Source organism: Vulpes lagopus, chromosome 21 (genome assembly GCF_018345385.1).
Source record: "Vulpes lagopus strain Blue_001 chromosome 21, ASM1834538v1, whole genome shotgun sequence".
NCBI lineage: Eukaryota > Metazoa > Chordata > Mammalia > Carnivora > Canidae > Vulpes > Vulpes lagopus.
Window position 1 is genome coordinate 39893576 of NC_054844.1, and position 26551 is coordinate 39920126.

Below are 26551 nucleotides of genomic sequence, written 5' to 3' on the forward strand. Positions count from 1 at the left end.
TCAGTCAGTAGAGCATGGGACTCTTGATCTTGGGAGTCATGAGTTCAAGCCCCATGTTGGGCCTAGAGCTTACTTTAAAAAAAAAAACAAACAAAAAGCACTGTAAAGGAAATGAATGCCTTTGGTGGGCTTATCAGTGCACTAGACACAACCAAGGAAAGAATCAGAGTTTGAAGATACGTCAACAGAAATTTCCCATCCTGAAAAGCAATGTGAATAAAGAATAAAAATAAAATATCCAGATACAATAGATATAAATAACTTCATGAACATATGTAATAGTAAAATATAGTAAAATAATTAGGAAGAGATGAGTTTTTAGTATTTATTACCTTTTTAATAATTTGTTCAATTGTAAATTTAGATAATTTTTAATAATGGCTTTAACCAGCTTGCAAAATTCCTGAAAATTTAACAGGCAGCTCAAAAATCAGTATGGACAGATTCAGCATATCACTGCTTGAAATAAAGACTCATGAGAAGTACCATATTCACATTTGAATACTGTTTGTTTCCATCATATGCTGAACACTATGCTAAGGAAATTTGTATGATCTCATTTAATTCCCATAATTCTATGAAATAGGTACCACTGCGGTTTTTTTAAAATAAACAGAGGCTTAACTTACTCAAACTCAGACACTGAGAATATGGGAAAACTAATATTTGAGTCCAGTTCAGTGCTCTTTCTAATCCCTGCCTTCAGAAACTTACGGTATAAATAAGACTGGGGCAAGGAAAAGGGTAACTGGCATTTTTTCTGAAGTTATTTAACCCACTCTCACTCTAGCTCTACTGTGAAACCATAAATCCTGTGTCTCCTTAGACAAAGGGAGCGTCAGTCATAGTAATTCTTCAGGGCATTGCCATGGTTACCAAACACAGAGTCCAGTGCTCCAGCCTGAACATTCCAGAAGAATACAGGGAGGAGCTGAGATGGCCTTCTTCAACTTGTATCTTTTGGGATATCAAAATTCCTTTCGGAACAAGAAAAGGGACACAACTGAAGAAGCAAGTAAGAGGAATATAGGGTAGAGGGTTAGAAGAGCTGCTTCTTGCCATTTCTTTTTCTACCTTGAGTTAGAGCTTTGTCACCCACAATTAACAATTACACCAGTTAAAATTATATAAAGTAGGGAGATTATCCATTGAGTTTCCCTCTTCTGTCCTTTAATATCCTTATTAAGACTTTCAATCCAGGGGCACGTGGGTGGGTCAGTTGGTTAGGCATCTGCCTTTAGCTCAGATTATGATCCTAGGGTCCTTGCTCACCAGGGAGTCTGCTTCTCCCTCTGCCACTCCCCCTGCTTGTGTGTGTGCGCTCTCAGGCTTTCTCTCAAATAAATAGATTAAAAAGTCTTTTAAAAGAAAAGATGTTCAATCTGTTCAACTGAATAAATGTGCATTATTATTCATTTGCTGATTTAGTTAACATTTATCAAGTACGATTTTGTGCCAGGCTTTATGTTGGTGACTGGGGTTACAAAGATGGATAGGATAAAGTCTCTGCTGTAAAGTGGCTATTGAATAAAGATAAATATGCAAACAAAAATTTGCAATATAGTGTATGAATAAATTATGGAATACTGTGGAACCACAAAAGAAGTACTTGATACTATTCGATTTTAATGAGCACAGGAGAATCCTTTAGAGAAGACTTCATATAGGAAATGCTGCCAGAATTGAGAGTAAAAGGAAGATGGGAGTTCACCAAGTAGACAGAAAGGGAATATTGCACAGACAAAGGAACAAAGAGTTGAGAGAAAGAGCCATATTCACTGAACCCCAGATAAAGTATAAAGAAGACGGGAAGTAAGCCTTGAAAGCTTGGCAGGAGCCAGAAAATTTAGGATAGTTAGCCATGCTAAGCATTGTAATTTTATAGGGAACCATTGAAGGATTTTTAATAGGCAGTGAGTAAATATCTGATTATATTATACCCAGAATGCCTAGCAATGCCTAATACATAATAGAGGCTTAATAAATATTTGTAGGTAAATAAATTAAGTGATACTTGAATGACTAAAACAGGAAATTACAGGAGGCTTTGGAGGGGGTGTGACAATTGGTTAAGATCTTAAAAGATAAATTTAAAGCATAGAAATGCAGGAGAAAGGGTATTTCAGAAAGAATGGAGAACATGTGAAGGAAATTAAGTGTAGACAGATACTAAAAGTTTTATTGGGGTGAAGGGAAGAGTAACTGGTAAGTTATAAAGCACAAAGTTAAGATTGAAAGACACTATTGTATAGGGCTCTATTAGACACTCTGTCCTTTTTCTAATGACAACAAAGAAGCTCTGTTTTATATATCCAGCTTTCAGGTAAGGTTTGTACAAAGGGTCCCACTGGTGAACCCTAGAAATCCCTTAATAGCCCTACACCAGTCCTCCCCTGCTGGCCCCCACCTGGGTCCCAGCATTATGCCATGGGGCTGCAATTATTGTCTCCAAATAAGGAGCTCTTCACCCTCTCTCAAAGAAACACACTTTGCCTAACCCATAAATTTTCCTTGTTCCAAGAATAGGCTTTTCCTGGCTGCTCCAACCCTGCCTACCCCTACTAGATGGGACGCTTCATCATGAGAGAACTAAGCACTAAGCCTGGGGTTTCCCTATCCAGTTAACTACCTAAATTCCAGTAAATAAGAGTACCAATCCAAAGAGGCCTGAGTCTTGTTTCTAATTAGTTTCGTTTTAGGCAAGGCTGAGAGAAAGACTTCACTTTATAAAACCATGGGGTAGAGGCACCTGGGTGGTTCAGTAGGTTAGGTGGCTACCTTTGGTTCAGGTTGTAATCTCAGGGTCCTCGGATTGAGCCCTGCAGCGGGCTCTGCACTCAGCAAGTCTGTTTCTCCCTCTGCCCCTCCCTCCATTTGTGCATGCTCTCTCTCAAATAAAAAAGAAAATCATAAGAGAAAATACAATACTGTAATTTTCTTTTGTTGTAGTGTCTTTATCCAAAAAATCCACATATAAACGAACCAGGGTTCAAGAGTCAGTTGTACAGTAGACTCTTAGACAAATAGTTGGTCAGTTAAAGATTACATTGTAAATTGGGAAATCAAGAAAAGGTACACCTTATATATTTTAGTTTCACTTAAATACATGTAATTGTAGATTCACCAATTTTTTTGATATGGTGCCAGTTCCATTTCTTTGAAAATGTGTCTGTTGATGAGTGCCATGCCCTTTTTTTGCACAAATTCATCTGTAATTTCCATTTGGGTCTATTTAAAATGGAGTCAGACATATACAAAGCAAACTTATTTTCTTATGATTTTTATTATATTCAAACCTTTTAGGTATCTTCCTCGTCTCTAATCAGAAATACTTAAAAGTTATCTGTGTAATTCTTGGGTCGCCTGGGTAACTAATTGGTTATACATCCAACTCTTGATTTTGGCTCAGGTGGTTATCTTGGTGTCATGGGATCAAGCCCCTCATTGGGCTCTGCACTCAGCACAGTTTTCTTGTCTCTTTCACTACCCTTCTGCCTCTCCCCACAACGTATGCACATGCTCTTCCTCTATTTTTCTAAAATAGGATCTTTTTTAAGAGTTATCTAATTCTTTTTCAAAGTAATATTAAACATAATAGTGCTAAAAAGCTTATAATGAAAAATGAGTCCCGTACCCCAGTCCCCTCACCCCCACTCTCCAGAGACAAAATTTCAGTTTTTTCTAGTTGTTTATTTTGGTACTTAACCTTCCTACTTCTAAAGGAAATCCTCATATCGGGACACCTGGGTGGCTCAGTTGGTTAAGTGGCAGCCTTCAGTTTAGGTCATGATCCTGGAGACTCAGGATCAAGCCTTGCTTCTTCAGGCTCCCTGCTCAGCAGGGACTCTGCTTCTCCCTCTGCCCCTCATCCCACTTGTGCACATGCACACTCTCTCTCTCAAATAAAATCTTTTTATAAAAAAGAAAATGCTCATATGTGTATTGATTAATCCATTTTGGCTGTTATATATTGCCTTCCTGTTATGATGGTTGAGAATTTAGCTTTCTTTTACCATACTGTTTTTCTCCTCTCCCACCCTGGTTTTTCCAGTATAGTTATATCACCAGGTTTATGTTTGTGGAAGGCAAAATTCTAAGAATGACCCTCAATGAACTTTGCCTTTATATAATCCCCTCCCTTTTGAGTGTGGGTGGAATCTCTGAATAGTATGGATAACACTCCTTGATTGTTACTTTATATGGAGAAAGGGAGATTATCTGAGTGGGCCTAATCTAATCACACACGCCCTTTAAAAGCAGAGTGTTTTCTCCAGCCAGCAGCAAAAGAGGAATTCAGAGATTGGAAGCATGAGCGGAATTTGACACATCATTGTTGGCTTTGAAGATGGAGGGGGCCACATGCCAAAGAATGTGAGTGGCATTTAGGAGCTGAGAGTGGCCTGGCTGGCCTCCAGCAAGGGCTCAGCCGTCTAACCAAGAAACTGAGTTCTGCCAACAACCTGAATAAGACTGAAGGTGGGTTCTTCTTTAGAGCCTCCACAAAAGACCCCAACCCAGTCAATACCTTAATTTCAGCCTTATGAAACTAAGCAAAAGATCCAGTCAAGCCTCCCCAGACTTCTGACTTACAGAACTGTGAGGTAATAAAAGAATGATGTTTTAAGCCACCAAGTTTGTGATGCAACAATAAAACATGAATAAAAGTTTCAGTCAAGGTGCTAAATAAAATGGACACCATGAAGAAATCCAATAAGAAACTCTCTGAAGTGTCTTTGTAGTCAAAATGGAAAAAGATCACAGTGAAACCCAAGTGAATAAACTGGTGAGCCGGGTTGCAGAAAGAGGTCTGCAACAGCTTCATGCCAGCAACGACCATCAGGAGAATGTCCCAGTGGGTACCGAGTCTCCGGTAATTGCTTATTGAAAACGCATCAATAGTGAGGGCATTCAAAATTATTGCTGGGTACAAGCGCCACCTTCAGCCCAGGGCATGATCCTGGAGACCCGGGATCAAGTCCCAGGTCAGGCTCCTTGCATGGAGCCTGCTTCTCCCTCTGCCTGTCTCTGCCACTCTCTCTCTCTCTCTGTGTCTCTTATTAATAAATAAAATATTTTTTTAAAAAAGTTTCAGTCAAGTCTTGTGATCTTAAAAATGTGTAAAAATTGTTCACTGATGGGGTACCTGGATGGCTCAGTTGGTTAAGGGTCTGATTCTTGGTTTCAGCTCAGGTTATGATCTCAGGGTCATGAGATCAAGCTCTGCATCAGGCTCCACGTTCAGTATGGAGTCTGCTTGAGATTGTCTCCTCCCTCTCCCTCTCCCTCTAAAATAAAATCTTTAATAACAATTGTTCACTGCTAGGCCAAATAATGTCACTATGATAACTTTCTTTTGTTCAACTTTTTCCTTACCCCTAGAGTTAAGAATTGCCACCATTTCTCATTGGCTTGGTTCTCCATATAACTATTATTTTTTCAATATTTCAGCATCTCTGTCAAATGTCCAATATATTTTTTTTCAATCACTCAAAACAATAAATCCGTTCTGATTTTTTTCCTAACTGCCTCTCTTCTATTCCATCTGGACTGTTCACTCTCTAAACCTGGTGCATAGCTCTTGTCTGTAGAATTTGCTTTTGCCTCTCTCCCAGGTTTTATTTTTTATTATTTTTGTAAGAATTTATTTATTCATGAGAGACAAAGAGGCAGAGACACAGAGGGAGAAGTAGGCTCTTCGCAGGGAGCCTGTTGCAAGACCCATCCCCAGACCCGGGATCATGCCCTGACCCAAAGGCAGATACTCAATCACTGAGCCACCCAGGCATCCCTCTCCCAGGTTTTATTCCCTATTTCCTGGATCCCATGTTTTCTTTCTTGGTTTATTCTCTCCCTTTCCTGGAATATATGCCTGAATAGCTTTCTAAGAATGTGTAGGAGGTATATTTTTGAAGCCAAAATGGTTTTTATTTTACCCTCATACTTGTCAGTTTTTCCAGCTGTGAAATTCTAGGTTGAAATTTTTCATTTTCTGAAAATTTGGAAGTATGCCTTTATTATCTTCCACTTCCAGTTGGATTCTTCTATATGTGACTTATTTCTCTCTGAAGCTTCTAATTTTTTGTTGTTCCTTGGTGTTCTGAAACATTGTAATGATGGAATTTGCTGTAGGGCTTTTTTCATTCATTGCACTAGATACTACACAAACTTTTTGAATCTGGAAATTGTGCCCTTCATTTCTGAGAAATTTCCTTTTAATTTATTCTCTATTTTCTCTCTCCTTTTTGGAACTTGTCAGCTATAAAACCTGCTGAGATGATCCTCTAACTTACTAATCTTTCTCTTTATTTTCTTTGGGTTTTTAAAAATACATTCTTCGGGAGATTGCCCAACTTTATCTTCCATTTTCTGTTAATTATCTATGTGTAACAAAGTATCCTAAAACAGAGGCTTAACGAACATTTATCACCTCACAGTTTCTGTGAATCAGGAGCCCAAGGAACAGCTTAGCTAGGTAGTTCTGGCTCAGGGCTTCTTATGTGGTTGAAAACAGGATGTCAGCAGGAGCATCAGTCATCTGATGGTTGGAGGCCTCAGTTCCTCTCTGGCTGTTGACAAGACACCTAAGTTTCACGCCACATGGACCTCTCCATAAGCTGCTTCAGTGTTCTCACATGTTAGCTAACTTCAGAGCAGGTGATCCAGAAAAGAAGGAAGCCACAATGCCTTTTTATGACCTACTCTTAGAAGTGACTCTTACTTCCACCTTATTCTGTTAAAAGAGGGTCACTAAATGCAGCCCACACTCAAGGTGAGGTGAAGCAAGCTCTACTTCTTCAAGAAGTATGGAAGAAGGGAATCCCTGGGTGGCTCAGTGGTTTAGCACCTGCCTTCCGCCCAGGGTGTGATCCTGGAGCCCCAGGATCAAGTCCCACATCAGGCTCCCTGCATGGAGCCTGCTTCTCCCTCTGCCTGTGTCTCTGTGTCTCTCTCCTCTGTGTCTTTCGTGAATAAATAAAATCTTAAAAAAAAAAAAAAAAGTATGGAAGAAGTTGCAGACATACATGAACACACCTTTGTATCAGAACTTTTGTTTGTTTGTTACTATGTTTAAGTTCCAAGGGCCATTTTTGGTCCTCTGACTTTCCTTGTCCATATCATCTCTCTTTTCTTCACAGATATTCTGCTTTATTTGAAGTTCTGGTCCTGCATCAGCTCTGTCTCTTCTGTGCTCTTTTTCCTATGAGTTTATTTTGTCTCTGTCTTTCTCTGATGACTGTTGTCAAACAACTGGTGATCCGTGGCTTTCCATTATAATTGAAGAGTGAAGAACTAAGAGGATCCCTGGGTGGCTCAGTGGTTTAGTGCCGCCTTCGGCCCAGGGCATGATCCTGGAGTCCCAGGATCAAGTCCGACATCGGGCTCCCTGCATGGAGCCTGCTTCTCCCTCTGTGTGTCTCTCCTGAATAAATAAAATCTTTAAAAAAAAAAAAAAAAAAAGAGGAGTGATAAACTAAAAGCCTATGTGTGGGGGAGTACATTGTGGGCTTCACTGGGAGCTTTCCTCTGTATATCTACAATTTTTCCAGGGAAGGATCTGATAATTGTTTCTCTGGGGATTGGTTATGTGCTTGTCTGCCAGCCTACTAGGACCAGGACAGGAGAAGGGGGTATTAAGAGTCACACATTTGAGGATCTTGATTTTCACATAATCAGATTTTTTAGTCCTGCACCATATGCCACCCCTCATGGTGAATCTTGGCTAGGAGTGCAATGCCTGTTAGATTCAGTTCCTCCAAAGAAACTTTTTTCAGTTTTATTGAGATGTAATTCACATAAAACATGTAAATTTAACATGTTGATTTGATACGCTTATATATTGCAAAATGATTACCACCATAGTACTAGCTAACACTTCCATCTCATCACATAATTATCTTTTCTTTTTTGTGGTAAGAACATTTAAGATCTACTCTCTCAGCACCTTTCAAATATATAAAAACAATATTATTAACTATAATCACTATGCTGTACTTTAGGTCCCCAGAACTTATTCATCTTAAAACTGGAAATGTATAACTTTTGACCAACATTTCCACCACCCAATGACCCTTAGTAACCACCATTCTACTCTCTGTTCCTGAGTTCAGCTTTTTTAGATTCCACATGTGAGATCATACAGTATTTGCCTTTCTCTGTCCAACTTACCTGACTTAGCATAATGCCCTCAGGATCTGTTCATGTTATTGCAAATGGCAGGATTTCCTTCTTTCTCGATGGCTAAATAATATTTCACTGTGTATATATACTACATCTTTTTTAGTCATTAATCCATTCACAGACACTTAGATTTCTACATCTTGGCTATTTGTGAATAATACTGGAATGAAAATGAGAATGAAGGGATCCCTGGGTGGCCCAGCAGTTGGGAGTCTGCCTTTGGCCCAGGGCATGATCATATAGTCACATGATCGGGTCCCACATCAGGCCCCCTGCGTGGAGCCTGCTTCTCCCTCCGCCTGTGTCTCTGTGTTTCTCATGAACAAATAAAATCTTTAAAAAAAAAAAAAAAAGAAAGAAAGAAGTTGAGAATGAAGATAATTCTTTGAGCTCTTGTTTTCATTTCCTTTGGATATATACCCAGAAGTGGAATTGCTGGACAGAGAAATCTTTCATATCCTTGTTGGGGCTGTTGGGGAAGGTGGTTTGTGTGCTCATGCTGCATGTTCTGTAGACAGTTTCTGTATCCACCTTCCTGTGCTCAGACCTATTTCTTTACTCCTGCCTTCTATGATACCTGTTATAAGATTTGAACCTCTCGGGATCCCTGGGTGGCGCAGTGGTTTGGCGCTTGCCTTTGGCCCGGGGCACGATCCTGGAGACCCGGGATCGAATCCCACATCAGGCTCCCGGTGCATGGAGCCTGCTTCTCCCTCTGCCTATGTCTCTGCCTCTCTCTCTCTCTCTGTGACTATCATAAATAAATAAAAATTTAAAAAAAATTTAAAAAAAAAAAAAAGATTTGAACCTCTCAGATAGATTAGCCCAATTCTAGTTCTGTCCTCCACTGCAGAAAATTAAGTTAGAACTTTTTCCATTCTGAAAGGTTAGTTACCACCCTTCTGTCCACTTTCTATTTTCTGCAAAAGATACTTCTCCTGAAATGTTTTATCTGCCCTTATATCCTTGCTGTCTCTCTCTTTGCCTTGCAGGTTAATGCCATTGTTATTTTGATGTCATTTTAACAAATTTAAGAGAGAAAGGAAACTTATATGGTCAATTATTTTTAAAAACTTTCCTTGGTGATATAATTCAAAATTATAGAAAAGTTGTAAGATTAGTACAAAGAAATTCCCTACACTGTTTACCCAAATTAGCCAATTATATTTGGCCACATTTGCTTTACTTCTCCCTCTCATACTCTTTCTTTCCAAATATATGACTTATATGTACCAGCTGATATATATTTCTCATCTAGTTGAGAATAAAGTGCTTATATTATATTCCTTTACCACCAAATATTTCAGTTTGTATTTCTTAAGATTAAGAACATTTTCTTAGATAACAACCCACAATACAGGTATTAAACTCATCAAAAATTTTAAAAGATTTTATTTATTCATGAGAGACACACAGAGAGAGAGGCAGAGACACATACAGCAGGAGAAGCAGGTTCCATGCAGGAAGCCCAATGCGGAACTTGATCCTGGGACTCCGGGATCACTCCCTGAGCCAAAGGCAGACGTTCAGCCACTGAGCCACCCAGGCATCCCCTAAATTCATCAAATTTTAACATTGATACAAAACTATTATCTAATTATCTGTAGTCTATATTACAGTTTTGCCAGTTGTCCCATTAATGTCCTTTAGAGCAAAACTTTTCCTTCCAGGATCTGATCAGCATTGCATTTAGTTGGCATGGCTCTTTAGTCTCCTTTAATCTGGAACAATTCCCATGTTCTTTTATGTTTCATGATATTGACACTTTTTTAATAGTGCATACATTTTATAGAATTTTCTTTAATATGGGTTTGTCTGATGTTTCTCATAGTTACATTGGGTATAAATATTTTCCACAGGGCAGCCCTGGTGGCTCAGTGGTTTGGCGCCGCCTTCAGCCCAGGGTGGGATCCTGGAGACCTGGGATCAAGTCCCATGTCGGGCTCCCTGCATGGAGCCTGCTTCTCCCTCTGCCTGTGTCTCTGCCCCCACCCCTCTCTCTCTCTCATAAATGAGTAAATAAAATCAAATAAATAAATAAATAAATAAATAAATAAATAAATATTTTCTACAGGAATAGGCGGCAGCATGTCTTCAGTAGGTCACATCGGGAGGCTCATAATGTCCTTTTGTTTCATTGATAATGTTAAATTTGGCCTTGTCATTAAGATGGTGTTTGCCAGTTTTCTCCACTGTCAAATTATTTTTGTATTGTAATTTACCAAGTTATTATTTTTGTCTTGTAATTTTTAATAATTTCCAGGAAGATATTTGAAAAACATGTAAATATTCTTCATCAAATTTTTACCCACTAGTTTTTGTTTTTGTATCTGTTGATGGTTCTGAGTGATATTATTTCTATGAGAGCTGCAAAATGGTAATTTTCTAACTCAAATCTATTTTAATTCAATGTTTACAGTAATTTGTTAAGTTTTTATTTTTTCTAATACATTCAACTTAGTTTTTATACAAATCACTGCTCTTTTTTAACACTGCAAAATTATAATTACAAAGTAACCCAGCATAAATTGTTTGGGAAACAAAAAAAATCAAACACAACACTACTGACTCTTGGTAACCATGCAGTTTAATTTGTGAGAGCAGAAGTATGCAGATACACTGAAGAGTAGCTCTCTCAGCTGCAACTGAAATGTTGCAGGCATCTTTTAATGTTTTTCAAAGGAAATGAAGAACGTTAATTAACCTAGCAAGCCTATTTAGTGGAGCTTCTACTAGTTATAATATTGAGCTATTCACATTTATTAATGTTCTAAAATACATCAAGAAATTAAAGCATCTTAAAGAATTAATTACTAATAGAAACTTAAACTTATCCAAGTTGGAGATTCCTGAATGTTTGCCAAATTCAATATGTGAGTTAGGATGTAGGAGAGGGATAGATTTGAGAGCCCTTTCTAGATGCAATTTAGATTCTTAGAATTCTTTGTGCTGACATATCATCCAAAAATAATGGTTCCTGGCAAAAATTAACAAGATATCCTGAAATTGATATGAAAACACACCAGACCTAGAATAATCAAAGCAATCTTGAAGAACAACAGTGTTGGAGAACACATTTCCCAATTTCAAATCTTCTACAAAGCTACAGTAATCAAGACAGTGTGGTACTAGCCATAAGGATTGACGTGTATAGATAGATCAGTGGAATAGAATTGAGAGTCTAGAAATACACCCTTACACTTATGGTTGATAGACTTTCAACAAGAATGCAAGACAATTTAATTGAGAAGAATCATTTTTCAACAAACAGTGCTACAAAAACTGGAAATTCACATGCAAAGAATATGAAATTGGACCCCACATCACACCATATACAAAAGTTAACTTAAGATGAATCATAGACACAAGTGTAAGAGCTAAAATTTTGAAACTTTTAGAAGAAAAATCTTCATGAACTTAGATTAGGCAGTGGTTTCTAAGAAATGACACCGAAAGCATAAGTGACAGAAAGGCAAATAAATTGGATTTCATCAAAATACAAACTTTGTGCTTCAAAGGACACCATCAAGAAAGTGAAAGGTTTGTGGAAGTTTTTTTTTTCTGGCAAACGTTTAGATTATAAGACATTTAAAATAAACAAGTATAGGGGCACCTAGGTGACTCATTCAGTTCAGCGCCTCTTGATTTTGACTCCAGTCATATCAGGGTTATGAGATCAAGCCCTGCCTCAAGCCCCACATTGGGCTCTGCACTCAGCAAGGAATCTGCTTGAGATCTGAGATGCTCTCTCCCATTCTTTCCCTGCCCTCTCCTCTAAAATAAATAAATCTTTTAAAAAAATAAATAAGTAGGGATCCCTGGGTGGCGCAGCGGTTTAGCGCCTGCCTTTGGCCCAGGGCGCGATCCTGGAGACCCGGGATCGAATCCCACATTGGGCTCCCAGTGCATGGAGCCTGCTTCTCCCTCTGCCTATGTCTCTGCCTCTCTCTCTCTCTCTCTGTCTCTGTGACTATCATAAATAAATTAAAAAGTTAACAAAAAATTAAAATAAATAAATAAATAAATAAATAAGTATAAACCCAAATTAAATCAATGATCACCAGAGGAAAACTTGCCAAACAGTTGCTTTGAAAAAAGGCTGTGCGTACGATTTTCATAGGGAATTTTTTCAAAATTTTGAGACATAATGTTAAGACATAATTTCATTTTCAAAAGCACAAAAAGCAATGAAAATAATTCTATAATACACAAAACTAATGCCATAAAACATACTATAGAATATAGTACAAAAGAGGAACCCATAGATCAATGTAAGTATAAATGGACAAATGGACAAATCCCACTATCAGATCAAATTCAAGAATATATTAAAGATAATCATCTACTGTCAAGTAGGAATTACTCCAGGAATACCATGATGACTTAATATTAGAAGAGATTAATATGATACATAACACCTATGTCAAATTAAAAAGATGTGTACAACTATCACTAGAAACTAGAAAGGCATTTGGGTTTTGGGGGGTTTTTTGTTGTGTTTTTTTTTTAAGATTTTATTTATTCATGAGAGACACAGACAGAGAGGCAGAGACATAGGCAGAGGGAGAAGCAAGCTCCCTGCAGGGAGCCCAATGCAAGACTCGATCCCAGGACCCCAGGATCATGACTTGAGGACCTGAGCCAAAGGCAGACACTCAACCACTGAGCCACCCAGGCACTCCATGGGGTTCTTTTTAAAGAGAGCACACAAGCCAGGGGGACAGTGGTGGCAGGGACTTGAGCCAAAATCAAGAGACAACCAACTGAGTCACCCGGCACCCCTACACTTGCTATTTTTTAAAAACACTTTGAGCATCTGCCCTCAGCTCAGGGCATGATCTCGGAATCCCGGGATCGAGTCCCACATTGGGCTCTCTGCATGGAGCCTGCTTCTCCCTCTGCCTAAGTCTCTGCCTCTCTCTCTATCTCTCATGAATAAATAAAATCTTTGAAAGAAAAAGAAAACAAACTTTGTAAATTAAGAATAAAATCATAAGGACCTCCCACTTCACATCATACATAAAAATAAATTGCAGATGGATTAAAAAGCTAAATATATAAAACAAAGCTATAGAAATAGAGGAAAACAATATTTTTAATCTTAGAGTGGTTTTGGAAAACTTTTTTTATTGGACATAAAACCAGGAAGCCTCAAAAGATGGGCAACTTGTACTAAATAAAAATTACAAATTGTATAACAAAAGACATTTTAAAGTTGAAAGACAAGAAAGAGACTGATAGAAAATATTAGCCATATATAGATGTGTATATATTAATACATATATATAATTATTATATATAATAATATTCAGGATAAAAAGCTCTCCAGTGAGGCAACAGTCCAGACTCCCCTTCTCATCCAACATCAGATATTTATTAGGAACTGATTATGCCAAGTATGTGTTAAGCACTGGAAATAGAGCTGAAGGCAGATGCTTAACCAACTGAGTCACCCCCATGCCCCAACTCACCTTTTACTTCATAGTTTTCAATTGTGAAAACAGAAGCAGTTAGAAGATTATTTCTATAACCTCTCGCAAACCACATTTACCCATCTATCTGCATCTTTGCCCACGTGTCTTATTAAATGAACAGTCCAAACAGCTATTAAAACCAACCCCTCCAACTGTGCATCAGGTCCCATCTTTTTGTTTATTCAAGGACACTACAATGGGTTTTTTTTTGTTTTTTTAAAAGATTTTACTTCTTTATTCATGAGAGACAGAGGCAGAGAAATAGGCAGATGGGAGAAGCAGGCTCTTCGAAGGGAGCCCAATGTGGGACTCGATCCTGGACCCTGGGATCACACCTTGAGCCAAAAGTAGATGCTCAACCGCTGAGCCACCCAGGCATCCCCACGCTACTCCAATGTTATTTGCACTCCATTGCATCAAGTTTTCCATCTCTGACCATTCCTATCTGGACACATACATGCTACAATTTCTTCCATCTTAAAGCCCTCTATTTCCTATTTCTTTGCCCCCACATACAGAAAAAATCCTCAAAAGACAAAGTTGTTGTCTCTATTTCTTCTCCTTCAGTCTCATGAACTTATTCCTGTCAGGCTCTTGCCCCAGTCACTCCACTGAAACTACTTATATCTAGGCGCCAGTGCTCATATCCACTTACCATGTTGCTAAACTCTTAGCTCTCCTCTTGTTCAGCCGATCAACAGAGCTCAGATTGTTCTCACTCCTGGTACTGCTGAGGTTGCTTGCTTGCAATATATGGTCAGCTAAAGGAGGGTCTTGGGCCTGTGGACCACCATAATGGGGAACTTGCCTCAGACATTTCTATTATTTCAGAACTGGTTTGGGAAATTAACGGGGGCGGGGGTGGAAGAAGTATGGGTAAAATATAGCATTCTGTATGGCTCCTAGCAAGCCCATATCCGCCTTGCTTGGCTGAGTCTTCTTAATCCCAACTGCTGCATCCATTAATTCAAGGAACCTACAGTTCTGACTCAACTCACGTTAGTCCCACAATCCAAATCTTGCAGGACTCTGACTTGTAATCCACACTTGTCTTGAGAATGATTCTCTGGCTGATTTCACCTCATCAACACATTCCCTCAAGTGGTTTGATCCTTTTCTGTCCATCTGCACTAGCACTTCAGCCTGTTCTCCATGCTCAAATTAGCCACTCTTAACCTCACCCTTCAGCTAGGGCTTTAACAGCAACCATAAAAATGAACCTATTAACACGTTTTCATCCTTAACATTCTTACTATAATGATATTTTTAAGTCATTCAGAATTCTCCTTTGAAGAAAGATAGGGCTTTTTTTTTCTCCTAGTAGGTGTGAGTGTATTAACATTCTACTCAAAAGGGCCCACTCAAGCTTTCCTTATTATCATCATAATGAAAACTCATAGAGGTGAGTCAACACATGTAACCAAATATTCTGCAAGTCTCTGCCTCCTTCCTTTCTTTTCCTACTGATAAAGAACCCAAATAGAAAAACCAAAAAGGAAAACAGGTGTGGAGAGCATACTTTGGTCTATTCTTGACTTTATAAATTCAGTTTTATCAAGTACCCAAAGTTGTTCAGATTCAGGGGGCTAACTCACACTAAGCAAATTCAGAGTACCTCAGTCTCCTTGCCTGTAAATGGAGATAATAATGCCTTATAGGTTTCTTGTGGAGATTAAGTGAAATTATGTACGTAATACACCTAAGACCTAGCACATAAAACTGCACAATAAGATAATTGCAGGAAATTTATAAACCATAACATATAAGTTACTATATACATGTGGAATCTATACCTTTACTATGACTGAAATATCATTGACATGTTTCAAAGACATACTTGCCAGGATAGGATACCTGGAAAGCAATATTTTTAACTATTAAGTTTCCCTGGGAAGCAAAACAAACAAACAAACAAAAAACCTGCCTAACTTCAAAGGACTTTTCATCGTTATGGCTATCCACAAAAAAGCACCTCTGACCAGTGACCAGAACTCACATGTCCACCAATCATAGATTCCTGCCCTCCCAGACTCACCCTTCCTGATCTTAATACTGATGGCCCCTGCAGGTTCAACCCAGCTTCCAGAGTCTGTTCACCTTTTGCCCTGGTCTCTTGAATGCCTAAGCTTTCCCTTCCCTGTGCTCCCCTGGGGAACTTGGCCCTATATCTGTCCTTTCCTTTGCAGACTCTGTCTTACCACCTGTTCTGAACTCTGCTCTCCTGTCTAAGCTTCATACCTAGGCAGTCTTCTTAGTCCAGAGTGTCATGGTCTTGATTTCAGACAAATTAACTCTTATTTGGCCCTCTGCTGAGACAACACCGTTGCCCTGTTATAGGAAAACCATAGGTCAGACTAAACCTCATCATAACACAAACACTCAGGACATTTCCCACTGATAGGAATCTCAGAGGCAAGTTGATGGGGGTGGTGGTGAGAAGAGATTATGCTTGTTTTTGTCTCGAGACAAATGACGTTTCCCTGCCAGACTCTTTAGCAACTGCCCTCTAGTCACAGACACAATGACGTCCAAGCTCCACACATCTTCTTCCACTGCTACTTTTATCGTTCCTCTTCCCAGAGGAATTCACTGAGTCCTCAGAGTTGCTCTTCCGGTTCTAAATGAAGCTCCTCAAGAAAGACTAAGTCTCGAGTATATGGTATTGTGGTAAAAGCTGAGCATGTCTCACTTGGTCCTCATTTTCTGGATCCTGTCAGACGATATAATAGATGGCTTTTCCCACCCTGACTGGAATGTTCTTTGCTCAATCTTCTAGGTCTTCTGATCTCTCCAAACTGCCTGTTTGGTGACCCACCTGTTAGGAGACAGCTGGGGAGGCCCTTCTTAGGCTCCAGCAGAGGGCACTGTAGTTCTGGCTTTTCAAACAGGGGAATGAATGGCACAATTCAGCCAAGAATGAACTGGCCAAAGCCTCTAAACCCCTCTGCTTTTCCAAATAAATACTGAAATTGTAAAAATGTATCTTGGAAACAACCCATATATATCTTGTAGCTGCTACAGACCATCATCCCCTGTCCCCTGAAACTAGAGGAGAGAAGATACTCAAGCTACTCATAGCTTCAGTCTGCTAAAGTCTAAGGAGTGGGCACCTCCAAGGTGGTGACTATGTATAGCAGCAGATAGGCCACTTTTTCTAAGGAGGCTCAGCTTTTCCCCAGTAGTTTTCCCCACTGGGACTAGCCCAGTCTACTGCAGAGCAGCCCACTGCAGTTCAGTCTTCTCTGTTCCCCCAATGCTGGACATAGGAATGATACTCCACATTTCAGTGGAGTATCAGGGATCTGCCTCTGGAACAAGGTATAGATATCATGTGCCCCACCCAACTCAGGGCTGCTTCCAGGATGAGCAGACACCTTTGACAGGACCCCCCCCCCCCCCCCGCCCGGGCTGTACTCAAAGGATTTCAGCAAAAGGCTAGTTGTATCAGTTTTTCTTTTCCCGCAGTCCTTTGTCCTCCCTGGAAGCCCTATCAGATGACTTTAAGAACAGGTTAGTGTGGTAGTTAAGAGCATGAGCTCTGGAGCCAAATGACTTGAGTTAAATTCATGCCTCTGCCATGTGCTAGTTTAGTGTACTTGGGCAAATTACTAAACTTCTCTGGGACTCTGTTTCCTTATTTGTAAAATAAGATAATAATAGTACCTAACTTTTTTTTTTTTTTTTTAATTTTATTTTTTTTTAATTTTTTTTTATTTATTTATGATAGGAACACAGTGAGAGAGAGAGGCAGAGACACAGGCAGAGGGAGAAGCAGGCTCCATGCACCGGGAGCCCGACGTGGGATTCGATCCCGGATCTCCAGGATTGCGCCCTGGGCCAAAGGCAGGCGCCAAACCGCTGCGCCACCCAGGGATCCCAATAGTACCTAACTTTTATAGTTGAGTGCATTCACTAAATATTAGCTTGGTTTATCATTATCATCTCTAGAAGATCCATGTAGTCTGTTTTACATCAGCAGTCTGCAGCCAGCACTAAGCCTCTGTTATCCCATGTCCCATCTACTTCCCCTGTGTTCAGAATCCTGAACAAGTATTCCGCTTGGAGAAAGATATTTTTGGACATGGAGATCAAGAAACTGTCCCCATAGGTAAAATGTGCCCTAGTTCCCTGGGCTCATGTTCCTGTCCACTTCCTCCCAATGCACTGACAAGTCCCTTGTATCAGGGAAGACAATATGTGCAAGATAGCCTTCCAAACACATTTCAGTCAGTTTCACTCTATGTTATCGCTCCAGCCAACGTCAAGGGATTAATGCCCGGCATCTGATAGGAAATCCTAGATAGGAATAATTTTTTATGTACGATACACCACATTTTCTCTCAAACTGATCTTGTGTGAATATTTAGTCAGGGTAGTATTACTCTGTTTGCAGCAACACCAGCTCGCAAGTAATGTACGTTAGATATTATCACCACTACGTACTAAGCATTTGAAACAAGCAAGTGTCCTAACCTAGAAGTCAGAATTCTAGGACCCAATCTAAAAATTCTTCGACCTGAAAACATTGTGGCCAATCCGTCCCACTTGGAACTAATCAGAGGCAGTAGGCAAGTAGTGGGTAAGTAAGATTTTGTGACCACTCAGAGGCCTAGGAAGCCTGTAGTATTGAAAAAATCTGCAACATTAATTTGAGTAAAAGGAAGATTTACCCAAGTACTTTTGCACCACCCCGAAGTCCTTCATAGTATATTCAAAGTATTAGATATAGTGTTATGGCAACTCTCAATTTATGGCCCAATTCTAAAAGAAACCCGTCAGGGCCCTTCATACTACTTACCACCAAAAACTATATGGAGCATAGTATTAACTGGGCAGATGAAGAACCTCTGTTACACTACCTACCAATAAAATGATGAGTTCAGGAATGCCTGGGTGGCTCAGTGGTTGAGCGGCTGCCTTTGGCCCAGGGTATGATCCCGGAGGCCTGGGATCGAGTCTCACATCGGGCTCCCTGCAGGGACCCTGCTTCTCCCTCTGCCTATGTCTCTGCCTCTCTCTGTGTGTCTCTCAAATAAATAAAAATAAAATCTTTGAGAAGAAATGATGAGTTCATCTATCTTGCCACAGTGTAGTTTGCTTATAAAGAGCTCATTGGCTCTCCCTACCCATAACCTGCCCATTCACAGTAGCTATAGCATGATTTTTACCTACAGCTCACCGCCCTTCACCCTAGGTGGCTTCAAAAACTTGGCAGCTGTGGGAAACTATGGGTTACCAAAAATATCTTCCAGCTTGCCAGAAATCAAAGAGTATGCCAACTGGTGCTTGATTCAGGAGGAAGGCATCCAAATGGGTGATACTGTCCAGCACACCTCCAAGTACACAGTAGCCTTTTATATGGGAAGCTGGGAACCTACCACTTAGAAACTGAGATAATAGAGAACATCACCTGGCTATACCCTTACGGACAATCTGTCTGAGGTCTCAGGACCAGACAAAGAGCTCATACAATTACCTGCACCCAAACCAGTAATTACTTGCAGTCAAGGTCCCATTGTCCACTAGGAGTATACTCTTACTCTTTCTCCTCAGAACATATCTACTTGGCCACAGACATTCTGGCACCCCCACCTTGCACAAACTCAAATGACACTGCTTCGAGGAACTGGCTTCTCATTACCGTAACCTGTGATGAAGTCCAAATCAGCCCCCTTGTTCAGTTCAGGCTGCCAGAATTCTATATTGTCACCTATCCAAATCCTCTACTGTCAAAGGAGGGGTTTCAAACAGTGCTCCACTTTGGCGGGATCATTCTCAAAAGAGTGTGAAAGGAGATTTCCACTAGAGTGCCAAAGTGGGGAAGGAGGGACAGAAATGAATGAGTGGGGTCAAACCACAATGAAGGGGAAAAACAGTAGCTAAGGGAAAACCGCAGAGAAGTGGCATCCCCATTCTCCACCAGAGGTGAGTCAGAGATTGCAACAATTTCCAGAGAGATTGGCAAACTTTGATCCAGTTCCTGACAAGCTCAGGTTTCTGAGATGCAAGCCAAACCTAGCCTATTTAAGCAGAACATGAGTTTATTAAAAGAATATTGGTGAGATAACATCAAACTAAACAACTTCACAGCAAAGGAAACCATTAACAAAATGAAAAGAGCTTACAGAATGGGAGAAAATTGTTGCAGACCATATATTTGATAAAGGGCTAACAGCCAAAATACATGAGAAACTCATATAACTTGATAGAAAAGTTGGCATGAGTAGACATTTCTCCAAAGACGACACACATATATATGGCCAACAGGTGTATTAAAAGATGCTCAATATCACCAATCTTCAGGGAAATTAAAACCACAATGAGATATCACCTCACACCTGTAAAAGTGGCTATTATATATTTAAAAAGATAACATGTGGTGAGGATGGGGAGAAAAGGGAAAACCTTTGTATACTACTAATGGAAAAGTAAATTGGTGCAGCTATGATGGAAAACAGTATGGAAGTTCCTCAAAAAAGTAAAATTAAATTCTATTTCTGGGTATGTATCCAAAGGAATTGAAATTAGGATCTCGGGACATCTGGATGGCTCAGCAGTTGAGTGTCTGCCTTCAGGGCGTGATCCCGGGATCCAGGATCGAGTCCCACATCGGGCTCTCTGCAGGGAGCCTGCTTCTCCCCCTGCCTATGTCTCTGTCTGTCTGTCTCTGTGTCTGTGTGTGTGTGTGTGTGTGTGTGTGTGTGTGTGTGTGTGTGTGTCTCATGAATAAATAATCTTTAAAAAAAAAAAAGAAATTAGGATCTCAAAGACATATCTATGCTTCTGTATTCATTGTGGCATTATTCACAATAGCCACGACATGAAAGCAACATAAATGTCCATCAATGCACAAATGGATAAAGAAAATATAGTACACACACACACACACACAATAGAATATTGTTCATCCTCAAAATTAAGAAGTCTTACCATTTGCTACAACATGGTGAACCTGGAAGACCTGCTAGGTGAAATAAGCCAGACAAAGACAAATAGTATATGAAGAATCTAAAATAAACTTGTAGAAACAGAGAATAGAATGGTAGTTGCCAGAGGCTAGAGGGAAGGAGAAATGGAGAGACAGTAGTCAAAGGGTACAAAGTCTCAGCTATACTAGATTAATAAATCCTATAGATCTGTACATCATAGAACCTGTAGTTAATACCATATTATATACTTAAAAATTTCCTACGAGCATAGCTCTGTTTGTTCTTCTCACAAAATAACAATAAATAGGGTAAATAGTGTAGGAGAAAATTTTTGGAAGGGACGGATATGTTTACGGCATACATTGTGGTGATGGTTTCACAGTTGTATACTTACCTCCAAACTCATTAAGCTGTACATATTAAATACATCCCACTACTTGTATGTCAATTTTACATACAATTTTTAAAAAATAATACTGGGAAGTATGTAAAAGCTGTAAAAGGAATAGAAAACCAAGTTTGGTGGATAACAACCAGAATCATGCTGGGCACAGACACTGCTGTGTTCAGTACTGTTGCAGGCACTGTTGGTACGAAGGACCCTGGGCTCTGGACATGCTACTAGAAGATGCACCTGCACTGCTGCAACTTCCCATTAGTAGAAAAAGACTACATAGCATAGACTACCCCCTGCTTCTTTGCAACCTTCCTCTGTGATTCAGAATCTGAAGCAGATGTGTTTGGCCTAGCCAAAACTCTTTGCCTGTGCCCTAGCTGCAAGAGAGTCTGGCATCTTGGTCCACTTGGGCTGCTGTCACAGAATGCCATCGACTGGGTAGCTTATAAGCAACAGAAATTTACTTCTCACGGTCCTGGAGGCTGGAAGTGTGACATGAGTGTGCCAGCATGGTCAGATAAGGGCCCTCTTTTAGTTTGCAGACTTTTCATTGTGCCCTCCTGTGGTGGAAAGGGTGAGGGAGCTCTCTGAAGCCTCTTTTATAAGGGCACTAATTCTATTCATAAGAGCCCTACCCTTATGACCCAATCACCCCCTAAAGGCCCCACCTCCAAATACTACCATGTTAGAATTGAATTTTCAACATATGAATTCAGACATTCAGACCTGGGCAAAGATGCTCTGGTCTTTTCAGGCCCCGTAGTGAGATTCCAGTTTTGCTTCAGAGGGGATTCCCAAACCCCCATAAGAATGCTATGTCTACACTGCTCTACTCTACCCTACCTTACCTTACCCTATTCTACATTACTTTTCCAGCGCTTTCCCTCCCCTTTCCACTTTACCTAGCACTAATCAGGCTCCAAATCAATAACAAGCTGAAACCTCTCTAATGCTTCCATCTTCTACACACTTGCTATCCTGTTGCCTGAAAGGCTCTTCCTGATACCACTATGTCCCATGGACTCCTTCTTATCCTCCAAGACTTAGCTCAAACATAATTTCCTGTATTAGACCAATTAAAGTTCTGCAAATATGCCAATCCCAGGTAATAAGTGTCCCTTCAGATAAAGAGCCTTTTTCACCGGCACTAAGTATCTGTCAATATCCTGATTCTAGCAGGAGGCCACTCAAAACCCAGGAGTCAGAGAGGAGCAAGAGAATGGTGAGGGATCACTGGGGTTCTCCCTCCTTCCCTTCTGACACAGGCATTATAATTTGACATCTGAGACCCTGAGATCAGATTTGAGTAGTTAGGAGAGATCCCTGCCATGTGCCTGGTTGGCATGGAGACCAGAGACTCAGAAAATCAAATAGCCCCATTTCCTAAATACTCATAACAAGTCTGCTCGTTTCAGACCAGAAGGAACCAGTGCCCACTAGGCTTCCACCTATTATCTCAGAAGATGGGAATTATTCCGTGCACCAGAATAGCCACACAAAGTACCATGAAGCTGTAAAGAAGGTGCTGTTAAAGACGTGTAAGTATTGGGGCACCTGGGTGGCTCAGTTGGTTAAGCTTCTGCCTTTGGCCCAGGGTTGGGCTACTTTCTCAGAGGCAAGGGGGGGGCGGGGGGAGTGCTCTCTTGCTCTTTCTCAAATAAATGAAATCTTGAAAAAAAAAAAACCCACAAAGACATGAAATTATCTTAGAGTGGGCCCCATGCTAGAGGCTGAATAGATATGCCTGAGTTTGTAAAGAATGGCTGGGCTGTGGTGGAGCATGGTTATAGAACAGGGAGGAAAAAAAAAAAAAAAACAGTGAAGAAGGGAAACTGAGAAAAGCGGGCAGAAAGTAGACTTGAATGGTGGAATGAGCAAGATAAAACAAAAATTGAATCAGACTGGGAAGCAGAAGCTCCATATTGGCATCTCCTAGTTCTGCTTCTTTTAAGTGTCTGTCTTTGGATACCCACTTACCTTCTATTAAGATGCTTTCTCACTAAGAAAAAGAAAAGAAAATGCCTGCTCTATCAATCTTACAGAATTGTTGTGAAGATCACAACAAAATGAGACAGTTTAGGAGAGTACTTTGTATATTATGTGCTATGCCTGTGAGGAGTGGTAGACCAAACTTTGGCTTTGGAATTTGAACTGAGTTTAAACTCCAAACAAGTTGTATGACCTTGGGCAAGTTCCTTTAACCACTTAACCTCTCTGACCCATCTGAAGATGGGAATCATATTCTAGCATTGTTGTGAAAGTTAGAGAAAATGTACATTTAAAGAAGTTTCTAGGGGCACCTGGGTCGATCAGTGGTTGAGAATCTGCCTTGGGTTCAGGTAGGCTCAGGTCGTGATCCCAGGATCCTGGGATCAAGTCCCGCATCAGGCTCCCCATAGGGAGCCTGCTTCTCCCTCTGCCTATGTCCCTGCCTCTGTCTCTCTCGCTCTCTCATGAATAAATAAATAAAATCTTTTAAAAAAATAAATAAAGGATCCCTGGGTGGCGCAGCGGTTTAGCGCCTGCCTTTGGCCCATGGCGCGATCCTGGAGACACGGGATCGAATCCCACGTTGGGCTCCCGGTGCATGGAGCCTGCTTCTCCCTCTGCCTATGTCTCTGCCTCTCTCTCTTTCTCTCTCTCTCTCTGTGTGACTATCATAAATTAAAAAAATTAAAAAAAAAAATAAAAATAGGGACACCTGGGTGGCTCAGCGGTTGAGCGTCTGCCTTCAGCTCAGGGCGTGATCCTGGGGTCCTGGGATCGAGTCCCACATGGGGCTCCCTGCATGGAGGGAGCTTCTCCCTCTGCCTGTGTCTCTCATGAATAAATAAAATCTTTTTAAAAAAATAAATAAATAAAAATAAAACATAAATAAAAATTCTTTAAGGGGTGTGCCTGGGTGGCTCAGCCAGTTAAGTGCCCGCCTTCAGCTCAGGTCATGATCCCAGGGTCCTGGGATGGAGCCCTGCATCTGGCTCCCTGCTCAGTGGGGAGTCTGCTTCTCCCTCCCAGCTCTTGCTCTCTTGTTATCTCTGTCTCTCTCTCTCAAATAAAATCTTGAAAAAAAAAAAAAGAATTTAAAAATAAAAAAGCATCTAGGACAAACTAGTGATACATGCGAGAACTTCTAGGATTCTTCAGGGAGTTATGCTATATAAAGGAAGCCAGCCCCCAAAAGATCACATATTGTCAGTGATGCCAAACATTGCCAAGAATGTTTATATAACATTCTTAAAATGACAAAATTACAGAAATGAAGAACACCAAGGGGGCTAGGAGGACATGGCTATAAAAGGGTAACTCCCTTTCCCTATTGGGGGAAACTGGGTAATAAAGGGTACACAGGGTCCGTGTATATTATTTCTTATAACTATATGTGAATCCATAATTATCTCAAAATTAAAGTTTAATTTAAAAAACTAAGATACTTTCAGAAATTTAAAAAGACATATAGATGGAGTATCTAAGAGTTATTCCTAGTAGCAAATTCTTTTTTTTTTAAGATTTTACTTATTTATTCATGAGACACAAAGAGAGACAGTGGCAGAGACACAGGCAGAGGGAGAAGCAGGCTCCATGCAGGGAGCCTGACATGGGACTTGATCCCAGGTCTCCAGGAGCACACCCTGGGCTGAAGGCGACCGCTAAGCCACTGAGCCACCCGGGCTGCCTGCAAATTCTTTTAAGAGTTTATAATCAGGGACGCCTGAGTGGCTCAGCAGTTGAGCGTCTGCCTTTGGCTCAGGGCGTGATCCCGGAATGCTGGGATCAGTCCCACATCAGGCTCCCTGCATGGAGCCTGCTTCTCCCTCTGCCTATGTCTCTGCCTCTCTTTCTGTGGCTCTCATGAATAAAATCTTTAAAAAAAATAAAAATAAAGAATGTACAAATTTTATACAGTGGTAGAATTAGATTTATCCACATAAAGGATAAAACTATTAAAAAGAACTAGGTAAGTCTGATACTATTTCAAAATCTTAAGAACATCTAATACACCTAGAACATGATAGGCACTTGATAAAAGAATCTACTAGCAGTATCTAAACATGAGATGGTGTCATTATTTAGTTTCGGAAAATTACCTGGAATGAGCAAAGGAAGGAATTTTTTCAGAGAGGAGGGAAGGGAAAAAGGATGATTAAGCCAGGGGGGCAGAAGTGGAGTGAGGGGAGCCAGGAGACCCATCTTGCACATTTCCCAAGTGAGCTGACCACATGTTTTTCCACCGTCTTAGCATTTGGGGAAAGCTCTCTTGGAGATGGGCTTAGTGGCAGCAGGAAAAACCAAGACTGATTCAACTGACCACGAAGGGTGTGAGATGCTGGAATCCGGAAATGAAGCTGGGTGTGGTGGCCAGATTCCCAGGACTTTTCAGCACCTGGTCAGGCCCATTTGCTAGGCTGGGCTTGTGCTGCTATGAGGCACAACAGGAAGAGAGAACTTGAAGACACTGGATAACCTGCCCTTCCCCAACTATTCAGTTCCCAATCAGGTCTTCAGAGTCCCCTTAACGGATGCTCAGAACTTCAGCTTCTGGCGGTCCCATGATCCAGGAGTGCGTCCAGAGGAAACCATGCCATGGATCCGAAGCCCCCGCCACTGTCTCATTAAAAGCCCAATGACCAGGTTAGGCCGGGATGGAGGAGGTGGGAAGAATAAGGGAAATACTCCCTCCCTTCACTTAATTCCTTAGAGGCTATTTCATCTCTTCTCAGGGAATAGAAGACAAAGTTGTCTTACCAGGGAGAGCTGGCCCTAGAATCTGGCATTTAAAAGAGTTAAAGATGTGTTTGAATCTTTGTGTTTTGTCTTGTGGATAGGACTCCTGGACAAGCACAAGACAAGTGTCTGTAGCTTTCCTAGGCGAGTCCAGGGACGTTTTTGCTTCCATCATTGCTGCTTCCCATCCTCCAACCACCATTCACTGGCCGTAGCCATATTTCCTCATTACTGCCCCTGCCCTTTCTACCCTGAGGCAGTCAGGGGAGACATTTAAAGACACTGCCACACACACACCAGGCCGGTCTGGCTGAATCTGAGACCTTCTCTCTCTTTTCCAGGTTTATGGATCACTCTGTTCTTAGTGACAGGCACTTCAGTCTGTACTGAGCAGGATGTGTTTGCAGAAGGGCAAGATGGACTGTGGAAGCAGGGCAAAGAAGGAGAAAGTGGGAGAAGGTGTCCTGGTTCCACTGAAGGACTAATGGGAGGAGGGGATCCCAAAAGCAGAGTAAACAGATTGGACTAGAAGTCACTTGTGTGTACCGGAAGGAGGGGGGATTATTCCAATGCCCAAATTCCTGTGAGATCAGATGTGTGTGGGCCAGAATTTGGTGTTTGGTGTGGGAAGGGCCAGGGTACAGGGAAGACTACCAAAGGCCTTGACCTCACGAATGGCAGGTGTCAGAGTAACAAGTCTGGGAAGACACACACTGGTCTTCATGATGCTGAAGGGCCTACAGTAGTCATGATCTCTGAAGACACTGCAGCTTCACCTTGGCAGCAAAACAGCCAGAGGAAGCCGATTAAGCACAGAGGAAAGAGGTTCACAGCACTCTGGCTGGAGGCTG

At 40.8% G+C, this 26551-nt stretch overlaps 1 protein-coding gene across 1 annotated transcript; it reads left to right on the forward strand.

Moving 5' to 3' along the window:
* Positions 1–26226, forward strand: TEX49 (testis expressed 49). The gene is made up of 4 exons (XM_041735573.1): positions 1–1015; positions 22394–22516; positions 25463–25607; positions 26042–26226. Exons 1-4 carry the CDS (start codon positions 937–939, stop codon positions 26088–26090), a joined length of 396 nt encoding a protein of 131 aa, XP_041591507.1. The 5' UTR covers positions 1–936; the 3' UTR covers positions 26091–26226.
* The last annotated feature ends 325 nt before the right edge of the window (positions 26227–26551 follow it).